Below are 24,364 nucleotides of genomic sequence, written 5' to 3'. Positions count from 1 at the left end.
GCACACCAAGGACGATTTTAAATGACTACGATATGGTTTCACCAGTTTTAATAGCAAATGCTTTGTTACTGGTTCTACTGGGTAGATCCCAAGAATGTAGTTATAGTAGCCCGCAGTTGTACATTTTATTCAGAAGACTGTCATAAGTTAACCAAAAACAAGTACTTCAATACAAAGTTTATTTGGAAGATTTAAATGTAAAATAAGACATTAAAATAACACGTTTCTACATTCACACACTTTGTATAGTGTTGTGGAGAAATTTCTCGAATGAAAAACATTGTGGCCATATATTTTATAACAAGTACTCCACATGCTGTACATGGCGGTACACATGCTTCCACGCGTGCAAGCAGAGCAGATTTTTTTTTTTTAAATAATAGTTGCCGAGCACAGGTCAGCCTAAAATTCCAAGCGGCAAGATGCCAATTAAGGCAATGCCACCAGTGGAACGCAACCCGGGCTGGTGATGGTTTCTGCCTGCATGTCCCTGAAGGCGCGAGAAAACTTGTTCCTGAGCACGTGGTGCGTGTGTGCCCGTTGTGCGTGCTGCGCATCTGTGCTGAGCGCCCCAACATAGTGTGTGGTCAGCGCATGGTGAGCCCGCGCCTGCAGGTACAGCACGTCGCGCACGCGCGTCGTTTCTCCTGCTATCTGGTGGTACATCTTTGCTTGCTCCAGGTTCTCCACGCACTTCTCCATCCCTGTGAAAACAAGTGGGGTTCAAGATGAGTTATTTCTTACATTAACAGGGAATTTCTGCGGTGACTGGATGATTGAGGGGACAACTAGCTATCGTTCAGGCACTGCTTGCCTTTTTACAGAACACCTCTGCTGACCCAAACCAGTGAGGCTGGCTGCCCTACAACCCATTTTGGGTGTTAACAGACTGGATCTGGACAGCCTCATCGGTGAGCATACAATTAATAGAAATGGCTAAATATGCACAAAACAAGTTTTTAGAGATGGGCTGATGTGGTACAGAAAAACTTATGTTGAATGGACTCGCTGACAACTGGTACCAGTGGTGTCATGACTGGCCTCTGTGGAGGGGACTCGTAAGATGGCAACTACCCTCCAGAAACAATGGGAGCTGGAGGAGTTATTCTTAACAATGGAGCAGAACACTGCTTAGCTAAAAAGCAGAAAGTTGGCAGAGTGGGCAGCACAGGTGGTACATTTGCCAGTTATCTTATTCAGTTAACCCATAACATCTATGTCTGTCCTGTGCCTTCCTGCCATTGAGTCTTTGACACATCATATGGCCTCATCTAGCCTGCCAATTAGTGGTGAATGGCAGTGTAGGGTGCAATTGACGTCGGGAGTATGTGGTTGTCGATTAGTATACTAGTGTTGCAGCTGCCGCGGTCCTTACACTCTGGGGAGGCGTTGATGTTGGAGTCGTGTGCAGTGCGTGACAAGGCGGCCTGCGTCTGGGCGAGTGTCCTCAGGGCACGTGCCCTCTCACACATGGTGCCATGAGCCAGGATTCCACATACCACCCCACGCACCAGGGCATTTGCCTGTTCCGCCTGGGACAGCAGCAGCTGGAATACATATCACACACAAAAACCGTTAACGGAGCACTTACACAACATGACTGACTAGACAGGATCACAAACCATGAGCAGAATATCGCCTACTACCCTTAAAGGATAACTAAGCACTTGTACAGAATCAATGATCACTTACACAACATGACTGATGGTCACACAGGATTAATAACATACACAAATTAACCACTGGCAGGGCATCACAAACCACTCTCCAATTCTGGTACCCATTTACCAGAAATTACTCACGAAGGATTATTAACCAGTCACAGTATAAATAACAAACTCCACATGCATGATCAATTACCACTCGAACGGTCCCCTATGTCACACCGTTTATCATTTGCTGTGCACTGCGTATCTATAAATTGCATTCAAAGATTATGCAGGATTGTCTATACAGGATGACAGCCTAACACCATATCACAGCAGCTCGCATGGACGAATAAAACTGAGTTCTCAGGATGCTACTAACTGCGGCGTGTAATATTTTGTAAACAAGTGGTATTCATTCTGGAACAGATGAATAATTATTACATCAATGTGATTGGCCACCAATGCCTTTATTATCACTATCTGTAGGAACCCAAGAGTCTCCCCCCCTGATGAAAGCTGCATTGCTGTTGTGTGGAGCATCTCACAGCTGAACCAAGTCTAAAACAATGCAAGTCTGAGACTCGACATGTGTGCTTATGTTTCATGTCGAAAGTTGTAAACAATATATATAAATTTACTTGATTAAAAATACATGTTATTTTATATAGCATGTATTAGATGAAAACTATTTTTTTTTCGAACTATTTTCTGTGTTTAGTTTATTGTCCTTCCTCCGCACCTCCGAGTAACATGGTTGGTTATGTACGGTGTGAAAGAAGCTCTACATAAATAAAACACGTTTATCAAACTATAGTAGTGTTAAGCAAATGGATCAGCATTCATTATTTAAAAAATCTACGTAAACAAGATTTCAGATAAGACCACAGGAAAGAAGATTTGAATTCAGTTATGCTGCCAAAAAGGCAATGCTTAGCCTCACAACAAGTACTAGTTAAAGAAAATTGGTTTATAACTACTGTACTTGGTAAAGTACATTAATGTGTAATGTAAAGTACAAGCCTTTATCAATCCATTACTGAATAAAGGTCACCCCCCCGTGCCGGTTGGTAAACGTGTGCCCAGCATCAGTTCACATATCATTCGCCACTGGTGATGGCTGTTGCAAGAATAAAATTTAGGGTGCTGGGCTTATAACACCGTGTATGAACCATAGTGCCGCCACTCCATCCCTGTCAGCCTTTAGACATGCTTAAGTGCGATATATCGAAAAGAACTGAGCAGCAAAACATATCAAAAGTTTCACATTTCATAATTTGTTTTACTCTGATCATGAACGGTGACACCACTGTGTACTATTCCACAACACGATAACTGCTTTGTTTATATGCCTGTGGTACGGAGTGCTGCATGAGCATATTCTCTATCTGCACCGCAACACGCATCCAGCACACTACACTGGTCCTGTATCGGACGGAAGGGGCATTATTAGCGCCACAATATATGAGGATCGAGTGCAATAATAATACTTTACCAACAAGGAATAAAAGTAAGCTTACTGTCCTATTACATTGTGAAATATCAAACAAGTGCTGTAGAAAGGATAACTTTTAATATTTGGGTCTGTAGAGCTATCCTGTTACATGAATTGTGCAAATGTGGTCCAACAGCTCATATACAATAGCAAACAAAGTACATTTTTTAAACTGTGCATGAATAAAAAACACGTGAAAGAATGTGCTTAACCCCAGTGAATCAGCGTTGGGGGATTAAGCAATGGAACCATGAAGTGCTTGGGTCACTCACCTGCAGGTTAACAAGGTACCAGTAAATGGGAGTATAATTATATATTTTCTGAACAACCTGTGCATATCAAGTGTTCCCATATGTGTGGGGTTTATTATATATAGTATGGCTTCCTCTTGCACGAACCAAAAATACATAAATATTGAACACACAACGCAGAACTTAGTTATCAAACAAGTGCTGTAGAAAGTACGAGTCAAATAACAAAAAAATTGGAAAATTAAAACAATCGTTCGTATTCACATGTATGTTCATCGTGAAACGGCAATGTTGTATGTTCAACGGCAGAGTACCCAACTCACGTTGGAAGGTAGCGAGCTCAAATCCCATTCAGTGCTTGACTCAGCCATTTTTGCAATACTTTGCTAAATTCAACAGTATTTGCCATGGAGAACCACAATAAATAATTTAAATTGCTAGAATATTAAACAATTGTAAAAAGCACGTTCAAAATATGATTGTACGTGCATACAAAAACAGATTGCTCCACCAATTTTACCATGAAATTTAGATTCCTGAAGGTTGGCGGATTGCCTACCTGGTTGTATGCATTTAGACAAATTCATAATGTAATTCATTATCATTTGAAAATCAATATCCAGACTCTATTCCCATCTCTGGTAAACCCTAGAAACTCCACTGATAATGAAAACATGACCACAGTGTGCCCTGCGGCCCATACCCCATAAGCATAGCAAGTGAGTGTGCAGGGACGCACAACTGCACCCGGGCACATCACAACCACACTAGGCCACCGCCATGCCTACCTGTGCGTGTGCCAGGCTGACAGCCGCGCTGCTAAGCAACCCGTGGGCGTGCTGAGTGCGCGCCTCTTGCAAGGCTCGCAGCAGCAGGGGCACGGCGCGCTCGGGGCTCCCGCAGGCCACGTGCACCTCCCCCAGCGCCAGCAAACACCTGTGGATTAGTGCCGTGCAGCAGGGAGATAAAAAAAAACTCCTGTGGATTAGTGCCGTGCAGCAGGGAGATAAAAATAAACTCCTGTGGATTAGTGCCGTGCAGCAGGGAGATAAAAATAAACTCCTGTGGATTAGTGCCGTGCAGCAGGGAGATAGAAGAACTACTGCAGCTTCTGAACACAGCTCTGTTCTGATGATTGATGTTTCCAAATTTGGTTCCAATCACTGTGATTTCATTTTCTTCATTGTATTCCAATTTGTGCCATTGGCATCATGTCATCTCCATATATATAAAAGGCAAAGTTGTGAATGTGTGTCTGTTCAAAATGTTTAGCGTACTTCACGGCATGCAACAAACTGGAAATTTGCCATGTGGGTACTTTCCAAACTGTACACCATGCAAATGCAAAAAAAAATACTTTTATTTTTTTTGGGAGGGGGGGGGGAGCTCAATAATGCATATATTTTTTTGCACGGCAAGTGAGCTGTGACGTCAAATCTGTCACGTGACCCTCGCATGTGGAAGCGTAACGCATTGTAGTGTAGTGGTTAGCGCGTCGCGCTACGAACCCGGCGACCCGAGTTCGCTTCCCGCTCATGGCCACCACCGGTGACGATTATTTTAACCGGTCCTGGGCCTCCCCTAGGTCGACTCAACCTCAAAACGAGTAACTGCTGTGGTGTGTCAACATTGCCACTCGGGAGACAAAGGCGGCCGGGCGTGCTGCTGGCCACCCACCCCCTCGTAAAACAAAGCATTCTGATTGATGCATCGCAATATCATTCATGGTGGCCCTTCTAACTCAGCTCTGCATACATCTGCAGAGGAAGAAAATATGAGTGCAACATGCCATTTCATCATGTGTTACAAATGGAAGTAATTTATTAAAATAAATTAAACAAATAACAAGGCAAGTTTACTGTGCATATTCTTTTGGTCTTTCGATAAAGTCACGCAGATAGAAAAAAGAATAACAATAAAATAATAAAAATTAAGTGAACGAAATTTTTTTATTATCATATAAAAATGTAAATAAGGTGAATGAAAAATATGTATTTATTTTCATTCACTTAATTTTCATTTTTATTATTTTATTGTTATTCTTTTTTCTGTCTACGTGACTTTACCGAAAGACCAAAAGAATAAGAATTCCTGCAGTCACGAAAACTTTAAGTCAAGATTTTTCTGTGCATAATGTGGATTTCTTACACTGCAAGGTCACCATAGAGACAGCTGACAAAGAGTTTGCCAAGTTGTTGCGGTCATTGGAAATCCACTCCATGTGCTTTTGAACGGCATCGAGGATGATGATTGTCTTGTGATGTCACAAGCTCTGCATCAGTGATGCCACAGGTTCCTTCACAGGGTTTGTGTAGTAGTCAAATGATGTCACAGACCCTGTCAAGTAACATTCGAAGCTTTGTGTGACAGTCAAGGGACATCACAGTCAATCCCATAGTCAAATCATGTCACCAGCTCTGTGTGAGTCAAGTGATGCCACTGGCTCTGTTAGTCAAATGATGCTACAGGTGTGTGATGTTACTATCAAGTGGTATGAAAGAAATAACCTGTGAGATAATGGATTGGGTCAGTCTGACCATGTGTTAATAGTGGATCAATGCCTATAAATGCCGTAATTAAAAAGTCGTCGTGAATTCCAAACATACTAGGTGAAACCTCTGCAAGTTAAATGTGGCCTCTGCTTCCGTTTACACCAATCAGCTGTGATAATTGTATAAAACAGACGTTGATCCGTGGATATGTTTAGGTGTGTAACCTTCACGAATGTGTGTGTATGGTGTTTGCATATGCAGGTTGCTTTGCTATGTTAGTGGTATCTGGCTTTGACCCTAGGTCAGCTCAACTCGGGTACACTGCGATCAAAACTTGTGCGCTCCACGTCCACAAGCAGCACAGACGACTCACTTGGCGTGCAGCTCGGGTGTGTATCCAGGTCGGTTTTCCTCGCACAGTCTCATGAGATTCTGCAGCAGCTGTGCACACTCCAGCAGACGGCCCTGTGCTCTCAGCACGTTGACCTGGCTGCACACATGCGGCACACGAAAATGGCGCACGCATCATGGTGCGCGAGCCAAGTGTGCATGCATCAACACACAAACATGGCACAGTACTACATATACAGAACACCATGCACGTTAAACAACCCAATACAGCAAGTATACAGCACAAGCATGATATGACACGCATACATATGTACACGTTATTCGGTACATACTATACATAGAGCATAGCACATAGCATATAATACTTATCCACACAAAACACCAGCACAGCGTTTCATGCGCCACGCAAAGTGAATATATATAGCACACCATGCACACATCACAATACAGCATGCACTACACATGCACAATATAGCACACACAGAACACAGCACACATAAATATGGACAAGCATGTGCAGAATATTTTAATCGCCCATATGTACAGCCCAACTAAAGCCACATGCGGCATACCACTTACTCAGCAAAGCATAGATATATAGCACGTAATACCTCATACACACAACACCATTAGCACAGCACTCACATTTTTTAAATTGTGTTACAAATGGAGGTGTGCTGGAGATGTAACCACCTTTGTGTAAAGTGACCTTACATCATTCTTAACCCCTTCTAATTTTCTCCCTCTCCTAATTTGAAACTAAAGCAGGAGAAAACACATTAGTGCCTCCTAAGTACATTTTAATTGCACCCATAGATATATGCACCTGCTTTACATGGGCGTGCATAGCAGTCTGCATAACGAGTGGCTTGTACAAAACGCAGCGACACTGTGGCGTAAACGCCTGTGTTGTACCTGTACATGCCCTCGGCAGGGTTGAGGGCTGTGATGTGTGGGATGAGCGCCTCTGCGACGTGGGGACGGCCCGCACTCACCTCACGCTGCACACTCACAGCTAGCTCTACCAGCTTCCACAACTAGCGCAAAAAACAAAGATGACCTGTTTTAGCCTTAACATACCGTTGGAGCAAGTGCTGTTAGCGAGTACCTATGAAGACCGGCACGTCAAACGAGGAGGTGGGTGGCCATCACCATGCCTGGCCGCCTTTGTTTCCCAAGTGGCAATGTTTACACATCGCACCAGGTACTCATTTGAGGTGTCGACCACCAGGTATGGGAGGCCCAGAACTCGTTCAGATAATCGTTACTGGTGTTGACCATGAGCGGGAATCGAACTCTTTTCACCGGGTCAGGAGTGCAGTGCAACCGCTACACTACAGCTCCCCATAAGTGAAAAGCACACATAAACACACTTCAACTTCAATAAAAGGCAGTGTTATCAATAACACTGCCTTAAAAAGAACAAAAAAGGTGCTTCATGTTTCAGGCAATGGCCCTTCTTCACAGCAAAGAAATGCTTTTCAAGGTAAAGTCACAAATGTAGTATAATGCATGATTGACCAGTACTAAGTCACTCCAAGACCTCCTGACATCAACTCCATTATGGGTGTTGTTGGACCATAATGGAACACACGAGTTGGGTTATTGAAGGGGGGCCTGAAGCAGTTCTGACATCAATTGCCACTGATATTAGCCATTATCGGGAATTGAACTCAGGTTACGGAGCTCTTAACCGTGTGAATGCACATTTACTCAACATATGCACGCACATGTTTAAGCGTATGACGAGGCATACCAATAATAAAACGTATTAAAACATTGTATAAGCAATTTGAATACAAATAACATCTCCCTGTCAGGGAGTTTTATAATGCTCCCACCTGGCGTTGCAAGATTCATTTGAAAAGGAAATAAATGTAACGCCATTCAATTGACGTGTCATTCAATTGACGTGTCATTCAAGTAAAACTTATCATAGCACATTATTTTCACATGAATTTAAGTTTTCATGACAGTGAAATTGCAATAAAAAATCATGGACAACTCTTCACTGGACAGTGGAGTACAGTGGCAAATGACAAATGAAAAATAAACTAACTGAAAAGGACACAAAAATGCATAAATACATGCTGTCTGATAGGATGCTGATGTGAAGAGGAACACATGGATTAGAGAAAACACATTAATCATATTCACTTTAAAGAGAAGTAAGGGGGCTTGGGCAAGACATGCTAACAACGGAGTGGTGGCAAAAGGAACACCACACAGATGGGACTATGAAAGCAGATCATGTACAGGTGCTCTCGATGAAATGTTGCATCACGGGACTGTGAGAGACAGAGAGCTAGGGGAGGAGCTCGGGGAAGCCTGCAGGTGCTATAATATTACGTACCATGCCATTAGTAAGTGGAAGTGATCATTTGAGCTATCATTTGTGACCAGGTCGCTTTTGAAAAAGAGTCGTATAGCTCAGTCGGCCCTACTTGGTAGGATTGACAAAGTGCTGTAAATTACAGAATAATTACCCGAGAAACGTGCGTGTCGTGGGGGAACTTCTCCCGGGCATAGTCGATGACCTCCATAGAGGCCTGGTACAGGCCCTGGTAAAACATGTACACAGGCAGTTATACAGCAAACAAACAAATGAGTTAAAATTACACCCTGTCTTGTGTTGTTCAGTTGACTAGGTACATTGTTATTTTAAACCACTGAACGGGCATGTTGGTGGGTACTGTTACGTGAGCAGCAATGAAACCCTTCCCTTCTACACACACACACATATATTGATTAACTTACCTGATGTGCATGTAGCCTGGCAAGATGGCAAAGGGCGACACACAGTGCCTCAGTGTTGGTTTCCCCAGGCCCGTGCGTTGATGGGAAGTCTACGACCGGCTTGTAGCACACCATGCGCTGGGCCTGTTGACACGCCATCACACTGCACACCGTGCACCGTACGCAGAAAAAGTGAGTATTTTAGTATAGAAGCCATATGCAGGTAAAGACTAAGTAAAATCTTTAAGTGTTATCCATATTTACGTGTTGACAAAGTAATAATTGTGTTAAAACAGAGACAAAAACAAAGGCTGTGAGCACACACAGATATGCGCAAGTCACGGAAAACGCATACAATTAGCACACAAATGACTATGCCCCTTACATACGTATCCATTATGAAGCACCGGAGAGCAAAGTGATTCGCTCTGCACACAGGAAACGAGTCATCATACCCACCCACCTTTTCCCATAGAGGTTCCAGAGTGCTGTCTTCAGGGCGCTGTTGTTGAGTTTCCGCTGTGCAAGCGCCGACATGGCGTGCTGGGCACGACCCCCAACCCTCTCCGCCTCGCTCAGCGATCGGAGAAGCACACTGGGACGCACACCCAGGCTCGCCCGGGCGCACACCAACGCCTGCACTCCCAGCCAACTTGTCAGCTGGACGCAAAACAACAGAACACACCACGTCAACTCAAACCGTTCCACACCACGTCAAAATGCTGCTCACACGTGGTAATACTACAGCGAACAGGGACATCACTTGTATGCGTTATAAGCACACCACACAATCTCAGCGTATGCTCCACATCAATTGTTGTCTCTTGTTCAATTATTTTCTGGAGAACACAACATATTTTTACGGCGACCGAGTTGTCAATGGAAATGTCATCTCACCGAATGGCACCGACAGCAAAGTTGAGAAGGGAAAAAGACAAAAGGTTTATATAATTGCGTGCGATTCTATCAGGGTGCTTTTGCTTGACTCAACTGACTTACGAAGTAAGCGCCAGCGATGTGTGGCATCCCGGCACTCACCGATAGGCCGACCTGGCTGGCTTTCCGCACCGACAGCTCCAGCTGGGACACGCAGCGCACCCCGCGCGCTCGCTCCAGGTGCGCCAGCAGGCTCTGAAGTATACGCACACATTATGGGCACGACTTACACAGCACCCACTGACACCAACCTTGCACGCAGAGAATAATTGCGGTAATGTTTCACACACATGAAAATACACGTAACTGCACTCCTCCAACCGGTGGGAATAAAACTGCCATCGAGTTTAATATTTTCATTGGAAGTAGAAGTTTAAATGGTCGTCGCATTGACAGCGGCACACAAGCAAAAAAGTCAACACCCTCGTCATTAACAGTGGCTTATCACAAAAAAATAATATTGTGTATATGTGCACCTACATACGTAGTCCTATACTGTACATGTTTCATAGGCTTGGCAGTACTTCAACAGGCATATTGAATTAGACTCAGAATATGTATTTATACTGGACGGATCCGATGACCATTTAAACTTCTATTTCCACCTACAAACTGGCCCGATATCTGTTTGAGACCTTGCAGCCATTCACTGGTAAGACCACCTCATCTGTTCTTAACTCAGCTCACCTGGTAGTGTCAATTAAAGACATCTCACTGTCCCCAGGTGATTTGCTAGTTAGTTTCTATGTAGTTTCTCTGTTCACCAAGGTTCCTGTGCCCAATACCATTGCAATAATTGAAGATTTGGTCCAACAAGGACTGAATGCTGATGTACCAGCCCTGGTGAGACACTGCCTCACCAATACATACTTCACTTGAAATGGAACATTCTACAAATAAACTGAGGGCACTCCAATGGGTTCTCCCTTATCTCCGGTTGTGGCCAACATTTTCATGGACAAATCTGAGACGGATGCCATCCAGGCATCCACTCTACGCCCGTCCATTTGGAAGAGGTACGTGGATGACACGTTTGTCATCTGGCCAAATGGCCGACCGGTTCTGAAACAATTTTTAAACCACATCAATTCCATTCACCCAGCAATCAAATTCACCATGGAGGTAGAAAAGGATGGCATGCTACCCTTCTTGGATGTTTAAATCAAAAGGAGACCAGATGGCTCAATGAGCCACTCTGTCTACAGGAAAATAACCCTTACTGATGCCTACCTAAAACCTGATTCCCACCACCATCCATCCCAGAAGATTCCCTCATCAAAACGCTACACCATAGAGCTCAATGTATCTCCAACCATGAACACCTGACCAGTGAACTCCAACACGTACACCAACTCTCAATGCGAATGGATACTCTGACTACACAATCCGCAAAGCCATCAACCCAACCGTGAGGAAGGAGCCATCTGAAGATCCAATCAAAACCGTCACACCTTACCTTACATAGCAGGGATAACCAAAAATATTTCCAAAAATTTGAACAAACACAAGATCCAGGTCTGATTTAACACAGTACACAAAATTTGTGACCTGATCCCATCTGTGAAGGACAAGATCCCTGACATGCAATATCCCGGTGTCTACAAACTAAGCTGTACCTGCGGCAGCAGTTACATTGCGGAAACCAAACGACATGTCTCGGTCCGTGTTCGTGAACACAAGGCAGATCTGAAATACGGCAGGACCAATACTTTTGCCGCAGCTGACCATTACTTTAATGCGGCTGGCTCACATGAAATTGATTTCTCTAAAACGATGGTACTTTTCAAGCCGACTGGCTATCAACAAAGATTCATTCACGAAGCCATCCATAGAAACAGACACAAACACAATTTCAACCGAAACGACGGTTTTAAACTTGGCAATCATTGGAAAGATGTCAACCACTTTGGGTCATGATTTGAATTTGTGTTTTCTTGTCAACCTCTACCGTCAGCAGTGTGGATGGGCGTAGCGAGGTGCAATTCCCCCCCTCCCATCTCCACCCCCTCTCTCTCCCCCTGTCTCTGCCCCATTATCTCCCCCCCCCCCCATTTTCTGATGGGTATACCGTGGTGCAATTCATCCCTCCTCCCATCTCTACCCCTCTCTCCTCCCCCCCTATCTCTGCCCCACCCCCTCTCTCTCCCCCTGCCTCTCACGTAGCCCTTTCCCCCACCCACTCACTCTGGAGCCCTTAAAGCAGCTACATTTGGAGGCTTGCCCCCTCTTTTCTCTCCACCTGATGAAGACCGCTTGTGTTGCGATCGAAATGTCGTGGGTTTTTTGCTCTTAATTTTGATTTTTGTTTTCTATCTACGTGACTTTACCGAAAGAACCAATAATATAAAGCTCTTCTTCACAGATGTTCAGTCGGGGCGGTAAGAACGTTACAACAAAACAATAACTTAAAGTGCTAAAGTTGAGGCTTAAAGGCCGTGATCTGAACGTGGCTCTTTCACTCCAGCGCTGTCCTACCAGACAGTCTCATCCCTTCACCTGATGAAGGCCGCTTGTGTTGTGGCCGAAACGTCGTGAGAATATTATTGTGTTATTTTATTTTATCAATTTATTATTTTATTCTCATTCTACGTGACTTTACCGAAAGAACCAAAGAAGAATAACTTAAAGCTTTCATGACTGCAGGGATTAATATTCAATGGGTCTTTCGGCAACAACACAAGCGTTCGTCATCAGGACGAACGCTTGTGTTGCGATCGAAACATCGTAGTTTTTTGTTATTTTCTTTGAACCTATCTATGTAACTTTACAGAAAGATCCAAAGAATATAAAAACAAAACAATACAAAACATGATAGGAGTGCAAAGTACAAGAAAGGTAAACAAATCACCCAAACTCATACAAGAAAAACTAAACCATCCCTATCCGACCAGACAAAGCCCACTGAGGTGGTATTACGTAAATATGTTCTCACACGCGCACCCCTCTCGTCGAGATGCTACCCTTCTGGATCAACAGCTCCCACCAAACATAAGCGCAAGGTCCTCACCAGGCAGTGCTGGAGACACACTTGGTCGTTCTGCCCTTCTGCTTTGCTGATGGACTCCTGCAGGGCCAGCCTCGCTTCATCCCTGCAGTCGGCCCAATAGCACAACACGTGTATCAAGAATGCATATGACACTGAGTTGTAATTTTAATTAACAATTGTATTGGCTACTCATTAATTTTCCCCAAAAAATTATCATTGCTAAAAATATATCTACTTGTGTGGAAAGCACAACATAAAAACATAAGTCAACTGACAAAGAACATTCATATACGGATGGGTCATTCCACAGTCTGCCTCATGTTAACATCGGTCATCAGCATATGAAATCAGCAAAACCACTGCATTATTTCAATTACGGTAAATGTTGAAACTCCTCAGAACTTAACTCATACTACTATTAAACATAATCTATGCATTGACTTTCCTGGCTGGCTGTTGGCTGGGCTCCTCTTTGCCCTAACAGTAACTCTGCTGTTAATAGCTGCAGGCCTTTGCCAATGACTCTAGCTGGGAAATTGGCTAAATGGGATTCTCCATGTGACAAATAAATATCGAACTGACTTGAAATGGCAGAAGTTCCAAAGACATTTAATCGAAAGCGACACCGAAGGGGTTGAAGTAACGAATACAGAAGACGAACATGGTTCAATTAAAATTGCTCCAACTTTTCAATTTGTGCTCTTCTTCATGTTATTCTTTCACTGAAATATTCTTTAAATCCAAGAAATATATTTTAAAAATCTAAATACAAATAAAATATATTTGACATTTTATTACTCAAAAAGGCAGATTACTTTTAGTTCTAAAAATACAGAATTGCAAGAGGAGTATGAAAATGACAGCAGTCTCCTCTCGGGTTTTCTCCAAGTACGGATTTAAGAAAATACTTTCCACCTTGGAAGCAGCCCTACAGTTAGGATGTCTTCCCCACTCCACAAATGCCGCTAGGATATCGGTCCTTAATAAGCCAGGTTCCCCGGGAGATGCCTTCGGCAGTTATAGGCCAACCTCCTTTTAAAACGCGGATTATACAATTCTGGCCAAAATCCTTGTTGGAAAACAAGAGAAAACTCTTCCAACGATCATAGGTAAAAAGCCCAGATGGGGTTGGTTAAAAATAGGGACTCCGCTGAAAATGTCAAGACCTTAGTTAATCTAGTGGAGATAGCTACTATCAACTACCTCTCTGGATATGACTTAATGCTAGACAGGGAAAAGGCGTTGACAGAGTGGGATTTCCTTTCGCAGATAATGGACAAATTTGTATTTCCTTACCAATTCATAGACATGTGTAAACTTCTCTATGCGGACCTCACGGCTTCGGTCATAACAAACAGATTGGCATCCCATAGCTTTGCACTGGGCAGAGGAATGAGACAGGGGTGCCCTCTTTCCGCGCTGCTGTTCACTCTGGCAATGGCACCACTTGCTGAAAGCGTCATAACAAAACAATATATCATCGGAGTGACTTTTGGCACGGTAGAGAATAAAATACATATTTCCACAGGTAAATATTTACTTTATGTTCATGGAGCCAGAATCTTCGATCCCTGCCATTTTAACCCTGGTAGCTGATTATAGGAGTATGTCCGGATATAGAATAAATGTATAAAAATCTGAGTTAATGCCCTGTCACTAGTAACCCCCAAACCCCCAGCAGACCTGCTGCCCTTTAAGTGGTCCTCACATTAAAAACCTCAGGGTCACGATTCCCTCTTCATTAACCTCACTTTCTAAAAACTTTATTCCCTTTCTTCAGAAAGCCAGTGACTGCCTGGGTCGATGTCCCCCTCTCCCTTCATAACAGGGCACACTTAATCAAAATGATTCTCCCCAAAATACCTTGAGGATGGTGCCTACATGAATCCCGAGGGCATTCTTTCGGACACTGCATTCCCGAATCTCCTCCTTCATATGGAACCATAAGCTCACGTGCATAGGATATCCCTCCCTTACATTACCGATGGATTGGGGTGGCCTGGTCCTCTCTGACTTTCGGAAATACCACAAGGCATTGGGTCTATATAATGTGAAGTGCTGGCAAGACTCAACAAAGCATAGGATTTCCAATAGCTGGGAGGAGAAATCGGTTAAACCGTGCTCCCTGGAGGAGTTCGCCCTTGCAACAAATCAAAATAGACGGCAAGGAGTACAGTCACTATGGACGGTTTCATCGACACTCGCATGCTGTAAAGATGGCGAAACCCCCCTCCAGACCCCCCTACGCAGGGGATCGACGCTATGGGGCGACCCGTCACTGAAGGTGGAGGGGTGGGGGGGAAGGTCATGAGATGGAACAGTTGCAGGGAGTCCAGCCTGGAAAGGGTTGGTGATCTTTTGTCTGCGGACGGGAAGGTGCTGTCCTTTGATGTGGTGTGAACCACCGATAATGTCTACTCTTTGGTTCTATTGGGTAAAGTCACGTAGGTGAAACGTCGTGATTTTTTGTTATTTTATTTTCACCTACGTGACTTTACCCAATAGAACCAAACAGTATGGATCCTAGCAGTCACGAAAGCTTTAAATCTCACCCATAATGTCCCCCACTCCCAATATTTCAGATATCTCGAAATCAGAGATGCCATAAATGAAATTTCCCAAAAAGAATCTGGACGTGTTGGTCCATCCAACTAATGGCTGGTTGGAGACACCAAGGGTCATTATAGGCTGTCCAAGACCTATCGACTCCAGGGAGGGGGTTCTGTCACGAGACCAGTGACCGAGAAACTGTAGGACAGGTTTGTGCCCTATGAGATAATGCCACAGATTTGGACACAGATCTGGTGAGCCACAAGAGCCGGCCCAAGAGCTCTCCCGCTTAGACTCATCCAGTTTAAATTCATACGTGGAGCACACTTAACGACCGAGAAAAAAGCGAAATTTATGGAGGTCTCACCAGACTGTCCAAGGTGCCCTCTAGGCATGGTACAAACATCACACGCCTTATGGCTCTGCCCAAATATTGCAAAACTTTACCATGAGATCACGAGATTTTTTGTGTGTGTCAGTAGAAGAGATCCTGTGGGGTCTGAAACCTGGCATGATAGTGAGACATCAACATGCCCTGCTCCAGACCTTTAACACAATAGCCAGAAATACTATTTTGGTCAGTTTAACATGTAGGCTTTCGCGACCAATATTATTCATAATAAAGGTTTTTGGGTTAGATCACGTAAGTATAAATGTGTCATAACCCTCCACCACCTGACACAGCAATTAGTAAGGGATTTGTCATGTAAACAAAACGGCAATTAGTTACTACTTAAGCCCACCGGTGTGTTGGAAAGTAAAACCACAAGATTTACAATATGAGTACGACGTTTCGCTGGTAATTACATCCAGCATCATCAGGCGATTTGCCAGAATAGTGACGCAATCCACCTGCTTCTGGTCTTAAATAGAGCAGGACGACATCATCACTGACCCAATCAGGTGCAGAGATCAGAGGCGGGGGAAAAAGCTCTATTGTAATTTGTTTTTTTTTGCATCTAAAAGGAGCTGCACTCACAGGTGTCCAAAGAAGGAGTGTAGGGCGGCCATGTTGAGAGCTGCGTAGCGTGGATTCAGGGCACTTCCCCGGGGCTCCACGCCTCCTGCAATAGCACGTGGCACACAACGCCACGGCACAGCACGGCACTATTTAATAATACAGAACAATACACATAACCACAACACAGTACATCACATACGTCTACAGCACAGCACAAGATACAATTCAGCACTGAGTGAAACAAATATTGCTGCAAACAATGACAGACTACAGCACAGCTGATCAATGACAATCAGCAGATCCCATGGACCTAACTGGTGCTAATCAGACCTATTGATCGCTGCTGGATGCTTAAGGATGGATGCATGTTACTAATTAATTATACATATGAATCCTCTGCAAATGTAAATTATATGGTCAAATAAGAGTGTGTCTTCAGTATATTGAGGTTCAGGGCCAAACCTAGGATCTACGGAGATGATTTTACTGACACATATACAAGTAGGAGATAAATGAATTGTTATTGATTAAAATTCTACTTTATACCCAGAATATAGCAGCTATTGGTGATTCTGATAAAGTGGAAATCATAGGAACAGAACCTATACCCTCTGTTCAGTAAAGGGGTGCTTGGGCTCACCGCCTGATGTGCTGAGTGTGGCGCGGTCGTAGTAGTGGTGCAGGGAGTGCAGGGATGACAAGGTGTCCCGCACACGGACGGTATTCAGGCACGACACCAGGTGCTGCATTGCCAGAAACACACACGTGCTTGTTTTAACATAGGGATGCGTGTCTTGGAGGTTGATGAATCCACTCTGGTTGAGTTGGTGAATCTTGTATATATCATCATGGGTTCGATACCCATCTGTGCAAATCTGTGAATGTTAACCCCTTGTATGTGTGAATTTTCTCTGGTCATTCCAGAGAAAAACAACTACTTAAAAAGTATCAATTGGCCAAACATTTCAATGCAAAACCATCCTAAAAATAGAAACTGAGGTTTTTATGCATAAATATTTTAGTAAGATGTACAGTGCAAGGAGACATACTCTTAACGATAATGACAACATATGTTCAGGATGCCAATAATGACTGATAGTGGTTTGTACTCACAGCCTCATCGCAGTCCGGGTTTGCCCTCAGGAGGCTGGAAAGTCGTGCGTGGAGGTCACGGGGAGCCAGCGCTGCCCCGTCTGCTCTCTGCACTAGGTCAGCCTGCATATGACGCAGCACAACAGTGCAGCACAATGTCATAACATGGCAGAGTAAATCACACCATGGTCATTATAAACAATATAATGCAATGGTACGTCAATCTCCAAGGTACTGCTAACGTGCACAGCAGAGCATGGAAATAGACCTGTTAGGTAACTTTCTCTCACTCCATAGAGCGCCTGTGGAGTGTCCCTCTATGTCTCGCACAATGTTACATATCTCCCACCTCTCACTCCACACAGTTCCTGCTCCACGTGTCCCGACAGACACGAATTAATGACGCATCGTTATAGCAACCTACAATTATCGCACCTCTGATAAGCATGGTTGGTTTCGATTGTTGCGAAAAAATTCAATAACATACATACATTATTGAGCACTCAGCCACATGGAGAGATGTGGGAAAAGGTGCATAGGTGGAGATACAGAACTGGAAGTGTGTGAAGTGAGTGATGTGGGCAAACAGCAAAGAGAAACATTAAGTGTTGAAAGAGAAGCCAGGACACAGCACCGAGACTCACTATAACATTTTCAGTTTGACCTGAACAATCTGCGTGTGCCATTAAGCTGGATATATGCGTACTGCACTACCATAGATTACACCACGTTGCCATGCCACGTCATTGAACATTGATATACGACAATACTCTTTTTGACGTTTAACTTCTTCGTGGCTTTAGACAGTACTACGCCAAAATAGATCAGCGCTTGCCACCAAAATGCACAGGTGAATGGTTTCATATATTCTATTAATCTGATCAACGTCTCATGAAATGTGCATCACATTTTGTATGACACCACAATTTTCGTTCACATGCCATTCACATAATCACCACATACATCAGACATATTCACGATACACCACGGTGAAGTGAGCAACGTATGCATATCTGTGTTAGAGAAGTGGAGGTATAAGGTATGTGGCAGATATAGGAATAGGTTTTACCCTTTTAACTGGCACAAAAACTGACACCTTTATTCAAGGCAGCATATTTGCAATAACCACAACACAAGCAGTCAAAATGCAAACAAAAAAGACAACTCTGATAATATGCACTGTCCTTGAATTTGATTGGTCCACACCCGAGACAGCTTTTCTTCGAGCCTTTTGGCGTCTTCTGGTCCAACACCAATGGAGACTAGGCTCGAAGAAAAGCTGTCTCGGGTGTGGACCAATCAAATTCAAGGACAGTGCATATTATCAGAGTTGTCTTTTTTGTTTGCATTTTGACTGCTTGTGTTGTGGTTATTGCAAACATGATGCCTTGAATAAAGGTGTCAGTTTTTGTGCCAGTTAAAAGGGTAAAACCTATTCCTATATCTTGTTTCTGGCAAAGGAGGTCTCATAATATGTGGCAGATGTTTATAGTTAAAGCTGTTTGTGTGGCTTGTTAATTAAAAAACAATATAATGATAAAAGTGAGTTATGGAGTCTATGAAGTTCAGAAATTACTGCTTGCTCAATGCATTGACTGACATATACATGTACACACCTGCTGTATTAGAAAGAATGCAGCTCTTCTTGTAGATAACGCATCCATTTCTAGATCGTCATCGCTGTAAGACACACAACAAACATTGATTTATTAATGAGTGCGAATCTAGAAAGCATTATGTTGAAGCTCGTTAAGAGGGGTTAGAGGTGACTCAGAACACATCGACATGATGATGGTGGCAGCACTCGTCCTCGCTCGTCTTTTTTTCAAGCAGTGATGGAGGTAGTCAAGCGTCTCAAGAACTGGTGATGATAAGACAACCTGTCATCTTCCAAGCTTTGTTGAAAAATGCTCTCAAGTAATGGTTTAGATACCACTGCCTTTCAATGGTGATGATATAACCCAATTCTCACGCAGATGTATGGAGACATGGTCTCTTCAGCAGCAGTGTCTAGATGCTCAGTACTGGGCTGCTACATGGCCTATCAACCCTCTGTTTTCGGACATACTCAGAACAAGTGGCGTGAACTCATCTGATAACCTTTGTGTCCTCAGTTATAACTCTAGCTGAGCTCGCCTGGGAGAAGAAGGGAAGGTTCAAGTGTACATAGACAGGCATTAAACCTAAGTTGTTCGGGCAACACTGCAGTGTTCCAACTACTGTGTCACTAGTGTTACATATCTGAAGATTATAATAGCAGTCACTAATTGCCAAGATGAAGAGGTATCCCCACGATGCTTGTGCCAGACGAGGTGCACTTTCAGGCCATGTGGAATCGTTATGAATTCCTGGCATGTTGTCATAAGACAGGACTAGGTGTTGAGTTAACAAATCCACATGATGTGCAGATGCACTGTATATGCTCCACACGATATCAGTTTAAACCGGCGGATGCTTTGCTGTTTTGAACATCACTTCTCTGCTATGAGCTGCCCGGTCGTATCATTTATGATCCTCCCTCAGAGGCTAAACATGAAAATGTTGAATTTCGATTTAAAGCTTTCGTGACTGCAGGGATTCATATTCTTGGTTCTTTCGGTAAAGTAACGCATTATTTTATTATTTCCCTTCTACGTGACTTTACCGAAATAACCAAAAATATTAAAATGTCGGCATGAATTGTGAGCAAGACCACCCAACCCCAGGTCCTCTTAACCCCAACTGTCAATCTCTTATCTAGCTCGTGCCATGCCTGTTTATATCCTTTTAACCAAACAAGGTCTGCTTGGGTATGCAGTGAGTTGTAATTCACAGACATAACCGAATTGGGCTCACCCTGACATAGGCTCATCTCCCCGTGAGGGCCCTTCTCCAATGTCTTCGTTGTCGGAGGCCTCCATCTCAAGCCACGAGCCTGTCCTTGCCTCCCCAGAGCCCGCTGTGACCTCCATTATACCTCCAGCAACTGCAGAGTTGGCCTGGGTGACCCCAATGTAGCCCTGCCAGTATTTCCGCAGCTGATGACAGAGTCGTCTGGTCTGAGCGAACGACAAACGGTTGTACGCCAACAGCATTCGCCGCACAAACATGCCTATACCACAAGTGTCCAGATGTACGCAGGCACACACAAAAACACATAAAAACATCAGTGAGCCTCATAAAATGCAGAGATAAGTAACATTATTCAGCACCCATTATAGACAAGACAGCACACTAGGGTGTGACCAGCACTACCCCTGACCACCAATGGCACCCTGGGGTTCTGATGTCCATACACCACACCAGATATTCAAGAGAGGGGGATCTGGGAGGATGTGGTTATAGGAATGAAACATTTAATTTTATGAGGTGGTGACCTCTGAAAGCGACATACGAGCATTGGTAAAAAGAGGGCATGGATAGGAAAATTTACGTGGCAGGCATTATTGGAGAATTTAAGTAGATGGGTGTCACGTGGGCGGTTGGGGCCTTCAGTGGGTGGCGAAGAGGAAGTGTTAAAGCTCTCCAAATCCTGCTAAGCTTCGATACACGGTCCACTGTGTAAGTCATTCAATGCAAATTAAGCAGGAAATACTGCATTGTGTTTGCAAGTATTTTAGCTTGGAGGCAAGATTTGAGAGGTAAAATGAGCATTTTTACAGATTATTATTTCAACTGCCCCACTACAATCAATGTATATTGTGGTGGTATTTTAACAAACTTATATATATGTTTAGTGCTGCACCGTCTTTGAATGTTTCTTTGTCCTACCCAGTAGGCCGTGGCGTCCTATGGTGGGCGAGGTTGCAGATAGGAGCTCCTCAAAAGAAAGAAAAAAGGTTTCCATTGCCTGTGAGCCTCCCAGCACCACCACACCCAGCCTGCAAGTAAACCAAGGCACACCACAGACACCATCATAGACACAATGCATAGCAATATAGCAGTATTAAGATACAAATTCCATGACAAAACTTCTAGCTGCAAACTTGATACACATGCTGAAATACAATGAGGCAGGAAAAACAGCTGTAGATGCTCAGGAATGTATTTAGTGCTCTTATGGCTTTTTATACAGAGGATAGTTGTCAATTCCTAAACCTGCCTTCATTTATCTCACACTCGTGCTTCTTTAATCCTGGACTTTTTGCAGTATGGGTTATTAAACTGCATATTTGGGAAGATGCATCACATATAGCCACTATTAGTGATTTTTTTCTGTAATCATAATGTAAGTACAGGCACAGGCAGCCACCACTGAGCTGAAAGTTTGTTTAATAAATATAACTATATTATTACAACCCAATGGGACAACATGCAGGTGGCCACAATGTTTAGGTAAGAGCACACCACACCAGTATAGTCTATGGGCCCGGACAAAATATTTTACTTGTTGGTACCACCAGAGATGGAAAAAAAGGTATTGTACCAACATCTTAAAATTGCCAATAAAAGTAAATAATGCAATAACCTAATTTAATATGTATGCTATCACAGTCCACTTTTTTAACCATATGCACAAACTGGTACAACTCAATAGTGGCCACCTCTAGTGGTACCGAATATTGCTCAGGCCCATGGACGAGTAATGAAGCTGTCCTGGTTCACTCTGAGGAATGCATCTTTTAAAAACAAATCTGCATAATCACGTATGCAAGTCGCAACATAAGCATTTTTCATTTCAACAATTTTTTTAATTGTCTTAATGTTTTTTTAGCAGTCAAATGTGCATCTTACAACAATCCTTTGGAAAATATTACACCAAGCAAAAGAACAAGTCAAGAGAGAGGAAATGAGAAAGGTACCTCTGGATGAGACGATCTGCCAAGAAGATGCAGCAGTCAAGTACACAGGTATGCAGCTGAGAGAGGGGGATATCACAGCCCTGCACAACACGCACACATCAACCAACATTTTCCGCGCCGTGCCAATTTTATTCCTGTGGAAAAATGTTGGAATTGAATTTCAGCAAACCTGTTTGGAAGTGGCTCATTCCCCAAACCCACAATATATTTTACAGTTTATTGTCCTGCAAAAAAATAACTTCAATGAAAACAGTGAAAACAACCCAAGTCAGACTTAAAGGCACCTGCAGCAGAGTCAATAGGAGCTCGTTGAGTTTCCACCGCTGGGCATGCGTCCTGGATGGCACATGCACTCCATCTCCATCAGCTGCACACCAACATAAGTCATGATGTTAAAAATAATACCTATTTACAATTTGACTGGAACTATTATAATCAGCCTACGTGTTAAACCAAATAATCAACAATATCGTAACCACCGCCTCCCCGAGCATAAACACCATTACCATAACCATGTTTGTATGTTGAACTTCTTTCGCACTGCACGTAGCTAACCGTGCAAACGGTAAGAGTGTGAACGACACCACGATTATTGTGAAGTGTAACGATGCTTGTGATCGTTACTTTACAATTTCAAGTGTGTGCGAACAGCGTAGTGCGGTGCCTCACTCCTGGCAGCTTCCACCAAAAGGGCCAGCACTCCCAATGCGTGCGGGGAAAGTCCATCCTCACGGGAAGCGCCAGGACATACGCCTACACACACGCCACCCTCAGCCGGGGCTGCCATGGGGAACGTCGTCTGGTCTGTTAGACACATCGCAAAGTAACATTCATTGTGTGATCACCAGTTGCTACGATAAACTCTTTCAGGAAGCGGTACTCATTTCTACGACATGAGACCGTAACTTGGTTAGTGTATTTCGCAATGTTGTTGCATCGTTTGTGCTTTGCTTTATAACACACACACAATGCTGTTAGTTGCACAATACTTCAAAAAAATTCGCACTCCAATAATCCGCGAATTCTATAATCCGCGGCGGCACAACTGCTAAAGTTCACGCTCTCGCCACGGATTTGTGGGGTTATTCGGGGGGGGGGGGTGGCGGACTAAAAAAAACCTCCCAAACATTCACGAGACATCGCAAGGGGATAGTTTTTTTGTTTACAATGCGCAAGCGCTGACTTGTGGTAACGTGCGGCGAGTTTCAAAGCAAAGCCACCGCGGATCTGTATACATCGCGGTGCGCCATGCATTACAGGGTCTGCGGGGAGGTCGAACCCCTCTCCCTCCCTCCAGTATAACTGGAGTTCAACTTGCATTATAATCTCGAGAGCAGCCCTCTGGCGCTCACTCTAGTGGAGGCCTTTCCACCAGCTTGCCGCGTGAATCAAGCCATTGCAGGGCGGCGCCTTTACCGCACTGCGCTCCCGCCTCTACGACCACCGACACGCAACCGGCACGACCCAGCGGGGCGAGTTGTGGTAGAGCAAACCCTCACGAATCGCACGGTTTATGGGTAAGCCCTTCGTGCAGTCGAGGCGAGCGCATTGACGGAACGGGGCGCAGCGGCCGACGTCTCGGGCCCACAGCCCCTTAAAGGCGCCTAGCGCGGGCCCCCTCCATTTATCGAGCTCCGCGTCGACATCCCGAAGGCGGTTTGTGCATGCACGGGGCGACCGACGATGTGGCTGTCGCTCTCACACACAGACGGCGGCGCCGAGGGCTCTCTCCCTCACGCATAAACACGCGTGCCGCGCTTTTTACCCGCGGGCTCCGTATGCCTTGAAGCCCAAGAAACGCGCGCGCGCGACCCCCCCCCGCCCCACGTACAGCCCAAAGGGGGCGGGGCTGACCCAGTCGGAGTCACGTGGCTGGAGGGGCGTCAACACGTGCCGGAGTTAGGGGACACCGAGGCTGAACGCGATTTGTTTTTTCCCCTTCCCCACGAAAGGCTTTCTTCGCCAGGCACATTTATTTTTCAATAAACACGATAGTTATCCACAATGCGGGGGGGGGGGGGGGGGTTACATCACGTAAATATAAATGTGTCGTTAAACACGCCCGACGCAGCCAATTGTGGCTGTTG

At 44.3% G+C, this 24,364-nt stretch overlaps 1 protein-coding gene across 1 annotated transcript; it reads right to left on the bottom strand.

Moving 5' to 3' along the window:
* Positions 1–33: 33 nt before the first annotated feature.
* On the bottom strand, positions 34–24,021 carry ANAPC5 (anaphase promoting complex subunit 5). The gene is made up of 20 exons (XM_032947556.2): positions 23,984–24,021; positions 22,947–23,081; positions 22,562–22,644; positions 22,278–22,357; positions 21,247–21,356; positions 20,332–20,587; positions 19,113–19,176; positions 17,518–17,619; positions 17,045–17,147; positions 16,423–16,507; positions 12,915–12,996; positions 10,010–10,102; positions 9,435–9,631; positions 8,993–9,134; positions 8,722–8,796; positions 7,151–7,272; positions 6,258–6,374; positions 4,181–4,328; positions 1,376–1,547; positions 34–704 (listed from the first exon to the last, which is right to left on the bottom strand). The coding sequence occupies exons 2-20, from the start codon at positions 23,062–23,064 to the stop codon at positions 430–432; spliced, it is 2,424 nt and encodes an 807-aa protein (XP_032803447.1). The 5' UTR covers positions 23,065–23,081; positions 23,984–24,021; the 3' UTR covers positions 34–429.
* Positions 24,022–24,364: the final 343 nt, after the last annotated feature.

The sequence above is a fragment of the Petromyzon marinus genome, chromosome 6 (genome assembly GCF_048934315.1).
Source record: "Petromyzon marinus isolate PM22_M1 ecotype Great Lakes invasive population chromosome 6, UKy_Petmar_22M1.pri1.0, whole genome shotgun sequence".
Classification (NCBI taxonomy): Eukaryota; Metazoa; Chordata; class Hyperoartia; order Petromyzontiformes; family Petromyzontidae; genus Petromyzon; species Petromyzon marinus.
The sequence above is the reverse complement of the archived record's forward strand: the minus strand, read 5'-3'. Positions and strand labels throughout refer to the sequence as shown.

Excerpts from the sequence above, each read along its gene's own strand:
- ANAPC5 (XM_032947556.2), bottom strand. The coding sequence starts at position 23,064 with ATGGCAGCCCCGGCTGAGGGTGGCGTGTGTGTAGGCGTATGTCCTGGC. Across the intron at positions 22,358-22,561 it reads TCCTATTGACTCTGCTGCAG|GGCTGTGATATCCCCCTCTC; the intron begins GTGCCTTTAAGT and ends CGTGTTGTGCAG. Across the intron at positions 20,588-21,246 it reads AGGACGCCACGGCCTACTGG|GCATGTTTGTGCGGCGAATG; the intron begins GTAGGACAAAGA and ends CTTGTGGTATAG.